Raw genomic sequence first — 14,054 nt, 5'->3', positions numbered from 1 at the left:
CCGTGTCCCCTGCATCGGCAGGCGGACTCTCAACCACTGCGCCACCGGGGAAGCCCCTTAACTCAGTTTTGAGTTTTATTTATGTGGCAAGATTATTTTATTTTCCAAAGTTGTTCACACCCATATATCCCATCCCACCTGCTTTTCTTACAAGGTGACACTGACTCTCCTCAAGAGGTGGAATCTCTTGTTTGTTGCCCTTGAATCTGGGCAGGTTTGTGACTATAGTAGACCTGAAGATATATGACATCCAAGACTGAATCATAAGAAGCAGTACAGCTTCTGCCTAGTCTTCCTGGGACATTTACCCTCAGAACCCAGCACCATATTGTAAAGAAGCCACTTGGAAGAGCCATGTGTAGGTGTTCTTGCTACACCTCACTGAAATCCCCAGACTTCAGCCAGCATCAACTGCCAAAAATTTGAGTGGGTGAATCTTTAGATGATTCCAGTTCCTAGCCTTTGAGCTGTCCCAGCTGACAGTGAGTGAAGTAGAGATGGACCTTCCCTTCCCAACCCTGCTTTAAACACACATTAATGAGAAAAGTAAATATTGCTATTTTAAGCTGCTGAGTTTTGGGGGGGGGGTTCATACAGTGACAAATAACCAGAAAAATTTACAAAGCTTCTAGTCTAATTCTGTGCATGCAGTATTCTCTGACATTCCCTTAACACATGTTTTCTAAGACTTAAATTTTATTATTATTAGTTTATTTATTTATTTATTTGTTTTGCGGTACACGGGCCTCTCACTGTTGTGGCCTCTCCCATTACGGAGCACAGGCTCCGGACGTGCAGGCTCAGCAGCCATGGCTCACAGGCCCAGCCGCCCCGCGGCATGTGGGATCTTCCCAGACCAGGGCACGAACCCGTGTCCCCTGCATCGGCAGGCGGACTCTCAACCACTGCGCCACCAGGGAAGCCCTAAGACTTAAATTTTAAAATCTCAAGGATCATTCATTGCTGTCCATTAGTTCTAAAATGTTTACCCTGGAAGTTAGTGTATGTCTCTTCCATACATGAGGAAACAGCTGGGTCAATGTGCTGAGACAAGCTGTCAGGCAAGACTAGGCATCTGAGTGAGGCGGGGCGGGGGTGGGGGATAGACTCCCCTGCTGTGCACTGATCAGATCATGACAGAAATATTGCATTCAGGTCTAAGGCCTGACCTGGCTATGTATTCAAATGAGAGACCCCAGAATGGTGAAAGAATTAAAAATCTAGTCATGATACCTGACTACGGGAAGGAACTGGGAATGTTTAGCTTGAAGAAGAGAAGACGTGTTCAGTTACCCCCCACTCAGCTGTACACACCAGGCTTTCTCTCCATTCTAGTTTGTCCTTTAAACTCTCAGGCAGAGTGGCAGCTCTTCTAGGAGGCCTTCCATGGCCCCAGGGTGGCATATGTACCCCTCAAGTGTTCTTCCATATCATGCTCCATGTATCACTATTACTTGCCCTTATCAGTGTTATTTTATGTATATTTATGTGTCTGACTTCTCTATCAGAATGTGAGTTCCCAAGGAGCAGGGACTCTCTCTGCTTGACCTTGGTGTATCCTCTACTTATCCCATGGGTCTGGCATATAACACAACATAAATGTTTTACAAATCAGTATTTAAGCGTTGACACGTCGAAGAGGACCAGGTTTATTCTTTGTGGTCCTAGTGGGGTTAAAGACTAAGAGACATCTTGCTCAACATAGGGAAAAATTTTCTGAGCCCATAGATAGTAAGGCCTGCCTTAGAAGATCTGGAGTCCTCTGTCCCTGGAGGTACCCAAGCATAGGCTAGACAAACACTTTCATTAGTTCAATAAAATTTTTTTGGTATCTGGGTAACAGTTATGTATAGGTAAAGATTATATAATCCTTCTTTCAAGGAATCTATGGTCTAGAAATGAAGGTAATATGCTAGTGAATACAGTGATTGGAAAGAGAAAGTGATTGTTAGGGCAGGGAGGTCAGAAAAGGGGTTTCACACAGAAGACTCAGACACATGTTTGAATTGCATTGTCAAAGATGAATAGGAATTTGCCAGGCCCACTAGAACACACAGAGTTGTGAGAGTACGTTTGGCTTCTCAGAGCCCTGCAGGTAGTACATTATGGTTGTAGCCTTGGAGTGGGAGGATGTGGTGATGATGGTGACAGTTGTACCAGTAATAATAGCTAACATTTGTTACATTATTGAGCAGGCAGGCAATGAACTAAGTGGCAGGAGATGTGGTTTGGGGAACTAACCACAGGTGCATCAAAGCCTCATGGACTTTATCCCCTGTGAACCATTATTTTAACCTGTATTTTGAGCAGAGGTGGGACACACTTTGATTTGCATGTAAACTTAATAGTTGGCAAGATTGTCACCAAGATAACATAGCATTTGGATGGACAAGATGGCCTTTGATCCTGAGATCTTTGACACTATGCTTTATCATTATTATCATACTGCTTTATCAACTTCATGGACAAATTTTACACATGTCTTATTTCATTCCCCCTTTGGTCTACACGATGGTGGTTTTATGTGCTTGCCTAACATGGCAGAAATGACACATGACCCATTTTCCCAATGATTGAGGAGGAGGGGGGAATCATCAGTATCGAAGGATTTCTTTAAATAGCTTCTCCATTTCTTTAATCTAAACATAACATGATCACGGATATCCCTTGCAGGTTCCCTGTCTTGTCTCCTTTCAGGATAAATTTGACTCAACAATGTTAGGCCATCATTTGTTACGCAAAATCACTGAAGCAAAGTAAGAAATGGCAATGTTGCCACTTACCTGCCTCTGGTGGTCAGTGAACCATTTCACCAGCCTGAACTTGGCTTGTTGTAGCTGTAGAGAAATTGGAGGCCTGTTTTTTATTCCTGCCTAAACTGAGCACAAGTAGATATTGACAGTTCTGTCTTCAGAATGATTTGGAGCTTGAATGGTGTTTTCATCAGATTTATTGTTCCTAGGTGGCTGCTGCATGGGTTCCAGTTCTTATTCTATCAGTTTACTGGCTATTTGAGCATAGACATGCCACTTAATCTTGCTGAGCCTTAGTTTTCTCATCTGTCTAATGGGTCTAATATGCCTGTAGGAGTATTATGAGGATGAGTTGATTGGCATATGTGAAAGGACATCCTTATTTAATAGGATCTATTAAATAAGTGTTTAATAAATGTTAGTTTCCTTCCTTTTTCTTCAGTCAGTCAGAATATTTGAAACCACCATTATTGATTCATTGTTAGTGATTCATTCCTGTAAGTACTGTTAAATTACGTGTGCCCCTGTGGAGGGTAACATTTTAAGCTATTACTAACTCCTTTCTCTTGATTAATGTGTCACATTCTTGTGGCAACCAGCCAAGAGCAATACATTTGGGAGTGAGATTGAGGACAGCGTTAGAGAAGGGGTAGAGATAACAGGAGTGAGCAGACGGCCTTCACATAAGGGGTAAAAGGTACCAAAGAACAATTTAGAATCATAGAACTTTAATATTAAAAGAGATTTTTGAAATTTAGTCCAAATCTATAAATTTTATAAATGGAAGAACAGCCCAAGAGAGGGAAAGTGATCTGACTAGAAGTTAGGAACAAGATTAGGACCCACATTTTGTTTTGTGTTCTTTTGTTGCCTTTACCTGTTGTAGGATTTTATCTTGCGTTGATGGTGGTAGGAACTTTCAGTTTTTAGGAGACTTCTCCCAGATTTTCTTTTCATCTATTCACTCATTCAACTCATTCTTTTTTGCTTTCACTAACTGATATACACAGTTATTGATAATCACAGGGAGGGTAAAATTGAAGGTAATTTCTTAGTTTTTTCTTTCTGTTTTTCTGCTTTTTCCATGTATTCTATACTGAGCATGTAATATGTTTGATGTTAGGAAAAAATGCTAGTAAAAAAAAGAACGTATTCATGTATTTCTCACAAGTAAAAATAAATATATTTATCCTAGAAAATAAAACCAAAAAACTGTTTTGTTCACTTATAACTTTATTTATATTATAGAAATGAAAATAGCTTAAATGTTAGGTAATGTAAGCTAAGTCAGACTTTATAATGTTAACAGCAAATGTTCTGGTTATAAATACTACCCTTCTTTCTCCTTTGCTCCCTATCTCAGTAAATGAAACCACCTTACACCCAAAGCCCAAACCAAAAACCCATGATTCATCTCTAATTTCTCCTACTTTTTTCACCTCTACAAACTCTTGATTCAACTTCTGTAATAACTCTTGATTCAACTTCTGTAATAACTCTTAAATACGTCTACCTCTAACTGTCTCCACTGCCACTGCCTTAATCCATCATCTCCAACCCAGATTCCTGTAACTGGTTCCTAATTGGTGTCCCTGCCTCCCCTATCCTTTTGTCACACTGGAATAGAAATACTCTTCCTGTTTTCATTCTTTTAGCAATGTTTGCTAGGCTTTGTACGAGTGTTGGGGATGAGATGCATAAATACAGTCCCTGCTCTTCAGATGGCATGTCACTTTTTAAACCTCTTTAATACTTCCCAGAGCTCAAGTGCATGAATTTAAACCACAGGCTTTGTGATCTGGCCTCTGCCTACCTCTCCAGACTCATCTTCAAACACATACCCCACCCCACTCTAGAACTCTGTGTTCTTTTACCAGTCATAATTTTGCTAGTTATGGTTTTGAAATAAGACTTTTGTATTTATATTAACCAGATTTTTAAATCCATGCCATTTTAACATATGCTTAATTCAATTTAGTTTCTTTAAACAAATAAACAGAAAAGCAGCCAACATCTGGAGTCCAGACCTTTCTTCTCAGCTACAGATCTGTATTTCTAGTTGTCTGATTGACATTTCCTCTTGGCTGTCTCACAGATACCTCAAACTCAACACGTTGAAAATTGTTCTTGTAATTGTGTCTGTTTTCACAATCTCAGTAAACTATGCTTACCATCAACTGAAGTGTTTAGGCAAGAAACTTGGGAGTCATCCTTGAGAGTTTGTTCTGCCTCACCTTTATGTCAAATCAATCACAAATCTCTGTTTATTTTACTACCTAAATATTTCTCAAGTTTGTTCACCGAGGTCTATTCCCAATTCTGTTACCTTAATCCAAGTAGCAACTTCGCTTAGTCTGACTTCTGTAACCTCCTAGCTAGTCATCCCACATCCATGTATTTTCCCTTCAGAGCACTCTCCACACGTACCTGATCTGGCACCAAATATTTACTACTTTATTGGTCATCTTGGGCTGCCATAACAAAATACCATAGAGTAGGTGGCTTAAACAATAGACATTTATTTTTTTCATAGTTTGGTGGCTGGAAGTCCGAGATCAGGGTACCAGCATGGGCAGGTCTGGTGAGAGCTCTCTTCCTGGCTTGCAGGCAGCTACCTTCTCACAAGTTCTCTGGTGTCTCTTCTTAGAAGGGCATTAATCCTATCGTGAGGGCCCTACCCTCATGACCTCGTCTGACCCTAATTACCTCCCGAAGGACCCATCTACAAATACCATCAGATTGCGGGTTAGACCTTCAACATATGAATTTGTGTCTGACACAAGCACATTCAGTTCATAACAACTATATTATCTTATGTATTCTTGATGTTCTAGCATCTGGGTCCTCGCTGATTAGTGAGAGACTGCCCCTCCCAGGGATAGCCAGTTCTTAGATATAGCAAACAACTCAACCTGGTCTGTGCCTTTCATATGCAAACTAACCAATCCAGAGCCCATTCTCTAAACCACATCTTACACTCCAGGAGGAGTGTAAGATTCCTCTGCTCTAATCACCCCAGAGCCAGGTACCAGATAACTAAAGATAGCCCCTTATACCCCAGGGCCCCCTGAAGTTATTCAAACTAGCCAGTTCTAAACCTGCTTACCCTCCCTTGCCTTGCCTTTCTTAAGGAAACTGCAATAAAGGGTCTTGCCCACACTTTTCCTCTTGCTCCTTCTGCCTCCTGACTGACCCTGGTGCTTTCCTATGCTGTCCTGCATGGCATGCCCCCTCCTCTTGGGAACTGTGAGTAACACACTATCTTTTTTTTTTTAAAGGGGAAAGTTCCCCCTTAATTTTTACCTCCTATTTTGTTTACTTCCTTGTTTATTTGTTTTGGCCATGCCACATGGCTTACAGGATCTTAGTTCCCTGACCAGGGATCGAACCTGGGCCCCCAGCAGTGGAAGCATGGAGTCCTAACCGCCAGGGAATTCCTTTTCACTGGCAATCATCTCCTGATCTGTTGGCTTCACCATACTTGAATAATAATAAAATTTATAGTTTGAAACACACTGCCACACTTCTGTGGACTGAATTGTGTCCCCTCAAAAATCACATGTTGACTGTTTGCAGATGACATGATATATTATACATAGAAAATCCTAAAGCAACATCAGAAAACTGTTAGAGCTCATCAGTGAATTTGGTAAAGTTGAAGGATACAAAATAAATAAACAAATCTGTTGCATTTCTATACACTAACAATGAAGTATCAAAAAGAGAAATTAAGGAGACAATCCCATTTACCATCTCATCAAAAAGAATAAAATACCTAGGAATAAACCTACCTAAGGAGGCAAAAGACCTGTACTCCAAAAACTATAAGATGCTGATGAAAGAAACTAACGATGACACGAACAGATGGAAAGATATACCATGTTCTTGGATTGGAAGAAACAATATTGTTAGAAATGAGCGTACTACCCAAGGTAATCTATAGATTCAGTGCAATCCCTATCAAATTACCAGTGGCATTTTTCACAGAACTGGAACAAAAAATTTGAAAATTTATGTGGAAACACAAAAGACCCATCTAAAGGTGTTTAATGTAAAGTCAGTAGATCCTGGTTCAAAACTTTAAATAAAGGAATCTTCTGTATATCATAAAACTGGTGGTAGATTTACCTGCAGTAAGTCATGATATTATATCAGTTTTTTTGAACATTTAAAGGTGATTCAAATGAATGGTTTTGGAGGCAACATAATATAGAGGAGTCCGTTCAAAATCTTGCTCTGTTGCATATTAGCTTGTGATCTTCAGAGGCTCAAGAGGGAGGGAATATGGGGATATATGTATACATATAGCTGATTCACTTTGTTGTACAGCAGAAATTAACACAACGTTGTAAGGCAATTATACTCCAATAAAGATGTGGGGAAAAAAAGTTACTTAAACCTTCTAAGCCTTAGTGTTCTCATCTTGGAACATAGATAATAGTTCCTATCTTAGAATTGTGAAAATTAAATGAAATAATAAATGTGAAACATTTAATCATAAGACCTTGCACAAATGCTGTCATTTTCATTATTCCAGTAATTTACTAGAATATATCACTTTGCATAACTTCTCTTCCTTCTTCCTAGAATGCCTTTCTCTGCCATCATTTCATTTCCTGCCACCACCTTTTCTGGCTTCTTTGTGCCCCCTTTTTTGGAATCTTTACTGTGTATTTAATCACATGTTTTTCATTCCCTCTACCTCACTAGACTGTGAATTCCCTGAGGGCAGTGATTATGTGTTGTTTTTGTCGTATCCTCAACCCCTAACATGTTGCCTGGCACATAGTAGATATATTATTAAAGATTTCATCAAATGCATATCTAGTGAATAAATTCTATAGGATTGGTTTAAGTATTAGAAATACCCTATCACAACACTTAGCTGGACCCTTAGTGTCCAGCTTGTAGTTTAATATGTAATAGCTATAGCTGTTATTATTGCTAATAATATTATTATTTTTCAGAGACATACTTAGACATCACTTAGATTAACTGACTTCCCCAACCATTACTATCTCTTTTTATGTATATGACTGAACATTTTATTTATCTTAGGTGCTATAGGATGGGGGGAAAATGCAAAAGAATACTGATAGGACCTATCACCTGTAGATGGTGGACATCATTCTTTCCTAGAGGCATGTTATGGTTTATGATACTGAATGATCCAAGCTGACCAGTGAGTCAGGCATCCTACTTAGGTGTGTAGATTAGGACAGATGGGTGGGTAAGCCTCTTTGTTCAAAAACAATAGACTAAATGTACACACTGAGAATAAATTAGATGATGATAAATCTATGAGAATTAGTAAAAGATATCAGATAATAAGAGGTGACCATCTTAATCATTCTGATGTTTTATTTTGGATTCACATAATAATTGCAGCTCTACAATATTCAAGTTCTCTTACCTTTGTTTCTTACAGCTATTGGATGAACTCCCAATGATTTACAGCTGTTGTATATTTGTATACTGCATGTAAGTATTTATGTTTAAAATTCATATGCTTGATAATATTTTTAAATTCATGTTTACTTCATAGGGAATTATGTAATATAACTAATCCAGTGGTATTACTGGGAGAAGGTAACAGTGTAGAAGATTGTAACTTTTGTGATCTCAATGTAGAGTATAATTTCTGGGAAGTTATAATAATATTGTTTATGAACTTGTTTGATCTCAAAACCTTATAGCCAATTTAGATAGAATCTTACTTAAATTAAGTAAGATTAACTTACTTACACAATTTGCCTTTCCTTGAGTTATGGATATATAAAAATTTAGGTAAAGATTTTATATATTATGCCATAATAACATTTCTCTACTTTGTACCTGTAATTGTGCTGGGGAGCAAACAAAATCTTCTCTAAATTCTCACAGTTGTGCAAGATAAATAGGTATTGTCCCCATTTTATCTAAGAATATAAGCAGAGCTTATGCTTAGGTGACTTGCTTAAGGTCATGCAGTTAGTTAGTGTCACAGTGGAAACTGAACTACAAGTTTAATAAACTTAACTTTTAAAATATACCTTCTGTTTTCTAGTGTTAATTCTTGAGACTTCTCTGAACCTCTTATGTGATGGTTCTCTGATTCTTTTCAACAGGATCATCATTGCTAGCTCAAGAATATCTTCTAAAGATACGTAAAAATAAAAATAGTTTGAAAAAATATATTATTTAAAAGAGCTCATCAGAAACTTCTTTCGTAAGGGACCAGACAGTAATTATTTTAGGCTCTCTGGGCCTGTGGTCTCTGTTGCAACTCTTCAACTCTGCTGTTGTAGTGTGAAAGCAGCCATAGATAATATGTAAACCAATGGGTGTGACTGTCTTCCAGTAAATTTTATTTACAAAAACAGGCTTAGGTTGAGAAATTGGTTCTTGCACTGTAGTTTGCCACCCCTGATCTAGAAAAATATTTTCAGGTGACTCTTCTTAATAAGTCATCAGCCCATCACAGCCTGCATCTGTGACAAGCAGATTTTGGCAGTTAGAAAACAAGATCAAAAACAAGGAAATCCCATGTACCATTTTCTGAAAGCTGTCCTCAAGACTGAGACTAAGGTCTTTGCTCTCCTTGACATTGTTACTGATCTATCTTTTCTGTCAAAACTATATTTATTAAAAGAAAAATAAAGTAACAGCGAGCATTGATATGCTAATATCCTGATGTACCTGTACCTGCATGAGACAAAGCTGAGAGCAGATACTTAAAAAGTACCCAGACAAGTACTACAAGAAAGGGAGAGCAGAAAGCAGAAGATGACTGCTTTCTTACCTCAGTTAATGTTTTGTTCCAAAAACATCCCTCTCAAATAGTCTGGTTATGTGTCTCATTAAATGAAGCAATATGGTAAAACCATCAAGCACAACATGCACACACACAAAATGTCATCAGGTCAGAGAATTTAAAGGTAAAAGAGGGCTTAGTGCTAGTAAGACTTCTCTGAATCCTTTACGTGATGGTTATCTGATTCTTTTCAATATGTGATCGCCATTACTTTCCAGCCACCTTTCTTTACAGATAGGGAAATAGGAGTTGGGTCCAATTCCTAATAATTAGTAAACTGAGAGAACTCTCCTGCTGCTTATACAAAACATAGGTTCAGAGGTTGGATACTTAGCTGATAGCCAAATATATGTTCATATTTACTTATTCACTGAATGTTTCCTGTGTCAGACTTTCCTAGTGACTAGGTATATGAAAAAAAGATTTTATCCTTGCACACAAAAAATTCACAGTCTGGTTGGGGAGACAGATAAGCAAAGAGACAATTGTAATAGAGTGATATTTTCTGTGACAGTGTGTGTTAGTCAGGGATCATTAGTTCCAAGATGTGGAAACCTACTCAAGCCAGTTGATTTAGGAGAGATTTATTTACTGTAAGGACACGAGGGAATTATATGGCATAGCAGGAAGTCCAGCTCACCAGAACTGGAAGGGCAACTTCTCTCTCCCTCCCTCTTTTCTCTATTCCTTCCTCTTCACATGGCTTCAAGTCTTTGTATCTGCTTTTTTTTTTCTCTTCCTGCAGATCACTTCTCTGCTCACTCATCTACTTCAAGTTAGTTGCCCAAATATAAGCATCAGACCTTGAGTCCACACGGCTTTATACTTTGATTCTCTACACTTGATTCAGTCTCTGGCTCCCAAACTCCAAATTTTCAGAAGAGAGCCTCTCACTGGCCCAGTTTAAGTCAGGCATCTACTCCTGGTCCCCGTAGCCTCTTGGAGGCTGTAGGCAGTGTGGGTTCTCTAAGATGAGTATGTGGTTGAGAGGAAATGATGGGTATCACTAGACCCAGGGGCAAGTATACAAGTGGTAAAATAGTGTTCTATTTGTTTTCCTAGTTATATATTCTAAAACAAGTTTCTTTCTCTCTCTTTTTTCTTTTTAAGGTTTGAATGTTTCAAGACAAAGAACTCTGTGAACTACCATCTGCTTTTTACTTTAGTTCTGTTCAGTTTAATAGTAACCACAGTAAGTCATATTTTATTTCTAACAGATTAAGCAAGTAAACTAGCCATTTATGGAGTTTGGTACATCTTGCTTCTAGTATTTGCTTCATGCTGTTCAAACTGAAATATTGCTACACAAAACTTACTTATAGATATTGCCCCTTTGTTTCCTGTTTAGGTGTTATTTCTCAACAAAAAGTTGAAACAACTTTTTAAAAAATCTGGGTTTTTTTTTTTTTTTTTTTTTTACAGAACGGGAAAAAGTCAAAAGGCAAATATTTAGTAGCAATGGAAAACAATTAACTTTTCTTCATGGATTCACATATTACCTCCTATTTGTTAAAAAAAGAAATTGGCTCTGCTCCGTAGGGCCTAGTGTGACTCTTTTAATGGTTAACCTTTTCCAAATAGGTTGAGATAGCCAATCACTTCTGATCCTACCCTAGTGCTTTTTTCCTCAAGTGAATTACATTTTGTATTAAGAGATATTAATTTCAACAAGCTTTTATCATAAATCTACTATATCAGGCAGTAGAAAATACAAAGATGACTAAGAAGCAGTCACTATGCTTGAGGACTGTATTCTAGTAGGGAACTTAAACATGTAAACAAAGAATTGGATTGAAAGATGATAATTGCAGTCATACAGGTAAAAACCAGTTATATGATGATGAGATAAATGAGGATTAATGAATTGCTTGAGTGGGTCAAAGAAAGCTGCAGAGAGGTGTACTTGAGCTGGGTTTTAATTGATTAGGAGTTCACCAGGCCCCTGGGTAAGAGTGTTATGAAGCACTTCTAAATAGACCATTATGTTGTCCACAGGCCTAGAATCTTGGAACACATAGTGAACTGTCGTTTTTAAGTGCTTAGTATGTGCCAGATACTCTACTGAGTACTTTACATTTATTTTCTCATTAAATCATCACTGCCAATGGAATTGGGAGAGATTTAATATGACTGGATCAAAGTTAAGTGGTGAGGAGTGAACAAGTATAGTGAATCAGACAAATATCAGATTATGAAGACTCTTATATACCATGTTTAAATTTGGATTTTTATCCTCAAGGTAACATGGAGTCATTAATTGGTTTAAAATAGAGGAAAAACATCAATACATACATGTTTTAGAAAGACATAATTATGGATGATGGATTAGAGGAGTATGAGCCTAGACCTAGGGATTTTTGCATTTGCTTAGGCAAGATATGAGACTCAGACTGAAGTAAAATAACTGTTATAAGTAATCCATGGTACTTGTGACCCACTAAATAGAAAGGGGTAGAAATGGAGTAAAAAGAAGGAATTGTCTACAATGATTCCTCAGTTTATGGCCTGGTCCTCAAAGTACGTAGTAAGTCCTTAACCAAGACAGGCAACTTGGAACATGAGCAGATTTTGCAGGAAAGATAATGAGTAGGTTTGTGTCACGGGGTAGGGGTAGATAAGTTCACTTTGGAATGTGCTGAGATTGAGGTGCCTGACATTAATGATATCTGAGGCTTAACAAGTAGGTTGGGCTAAAGATGTGGATTTGGTAGTTGTCAGGTTATAAGTAGTACCAGAAATGTGGGAATAGATGAACTGGCACAGAGATAGCATAGACCATTATGATGACCAAAGATACAACCCTTGGGGGGGACCTTTAAGATGGTGGAGGAGTAAGATGTGGAGATCACATTCCTCCCCACAAATACATCAAAAATACATCAACAGGGCTTCCCTGGTGGCGCAGTGGTTGAGAGTCCGCCTGTCAATGTAGGGGACACGGGTTTGTGCCCCAGTCTGGGAAGATCCCACATGCCACGAAGTGGCTGGGCCCGTGAGCCATGGCCGCTGAGCCTGCACATCCGGAGCCTGTGCTCTGCAACGGGAGAGGCCACAACAATGAGAGGCCCGCGTACCACAAAAAAAAATAAAATACATTGACATGTGGAACAACTCCTACAGAACACCTACTGAACGCTGGCAGGAGACCTCAGACTTCCCAAAAGCCAAGAAAATTCCCATGTACCTGGGTAGGACAAAAGAAAAAACAGAGACAAAAGAATAGGGACGGGACCTGCACCTCTGGGAGGAAGCTGTGAAGGAGGAAACGTTTCCACTCATTAGGAAGCCCCTTATTTGGCAGAGACAGCGGGTGGGCAGGGGGGAAGCTTCGGAGCCATGGAGGAGAGCACAGCAACAGGGGTGCAGAGGGCAAAGTGGAGAGATTCCCACACAGAGAATTGGTGCCAACCAGCACTCACTCAGAGCTTGTCTGCTCACCCGCTGGGGCAGGTGGGGACTGGGAGCTGAGGCTCCAGCTTTGGAGGTCAGATCCCAGGGAGAGGACTGGGGTTGGCTGTGTGAACACAGCCTGATGGGGGCTAGTGTGCCACAGCTAGGAGGGAGGGAGTCTGGGAAAAAGTCTGGACCTGCGTAAGAGGCAAGAGACCATTGTTTCGGGCTGCCCCAAGGGAGAGGATCTTCCCTGTCTGCACACAGAAGGCAGAGCACTGACTAAACGAGGTCCAGAGATGGTGCGAGCCACGGCTATTAGCTCGGACACCAGAGACGGGCATGAAACGCACAGGTCAGTATCCACATGCACCACCACCCCCAGGAGCCACTGCCAGGGTCCCAACACACAGCGTGCCTCAGGCTGTTGCAGTGTCATGCTGGCCTCTGCCACCGCAGGCTCACCCCGCATTCCAATGATAACTACCATACCCCTCCCTCCCCGTGGCATGAGTGAGCAAGAGGCCCCTAATCAGCTGCTGCTTTAACCCTCTCATGTCTGGGTGGGAACAGATGCCTGAGGGTGAGCCATATGCAGAGGTGGGGCCAAAACCAAAGCTGAACCCCAGGAGCTATGCGAACAAAGAAGAGAAAGGGAAATCTCTCCCAGCAGCCTCAGGAGCAGCGGATTAAATCCCCACAATCAACTTGATGTACTGAATCTGTGGAATACCTGACTAGACAATGAATTGTCCCAAAATTGAAGCGATGGACTTTGGAAGCACCTGTAGACTTAGGGTTTGCTGTCTGCAACTGACTTGTTTCTGATTTTTATGTTTATCTTAGTGTAGTTTTTAGCACTTGTTATCATTGGTAGATTTGTTTATTGGTTTCATTGCTCTCTTCTTTTTTTAAATCTTTTTATTTTAATAATTATTTTTTATTTTAATAATTTTTTAATTTTTTTATTATTATTTTCTCTTTCTTTTTTCCTTCCTTTTCTTCTGAGCTGTGTTGCTGACAGGGTCTTGGTGCTTTGGCCTGGTGTCAGGCCTGAGCCTCTGAGGTGGGAAAGCTGAGATCAGGACGCTGGATCACCAGAGACCTCCCAGCCCCAT

General features: G+C 39.7%; 1 protein-coding gene across 1 annotated transcript in view; it reads left to right on the top strand.

The window, feature by feature from the left end:
- The window catches only part of ACER3 (alkaline ceramidase 3), a 198,914-nt gene that overhangs the window by 111,687 nt on the left and 73,173 nt on the right, over positions 1-14,054 (top strand). The window contains exons 4-5 of the mRNA XM_060104360.1: positions 8,182-8,234; positions 10,657-10,738. Of these exons, the coding sequence (XP_059960343.1) occupies positions 8,182-8,234; positions 10,657-10,738 (135 nt within the window). The remainder of the gene's footprint in view (positions 1-8,181; positions 8,235-10,656; positions 10,739-14,054) is intronic.

The sequence above is a fragment of the Mesoplodon densirostris genome, chromosome 7 (assembly GCF_025265405.1).
Source record: "Mesoplodon densirostris isolate mMesDen1 chromosome 7, mMesDen1 primary haplotype, whole genome shotgun sequence".
In the NCBI taxonomy this organism is placed as follows: domain Eukaryota; kingdom Metazoa; phylum Chordata; class Mammalia; order Artiodactyla; family Ziphiidae; genus Mesoplodon; species Mesoplodon densirostris.
The sequence above is the reverse complement of the archived record's forward strand: the minus strand, read 5'-3'. Positions and strand labels throughout refer to the sequence as shown.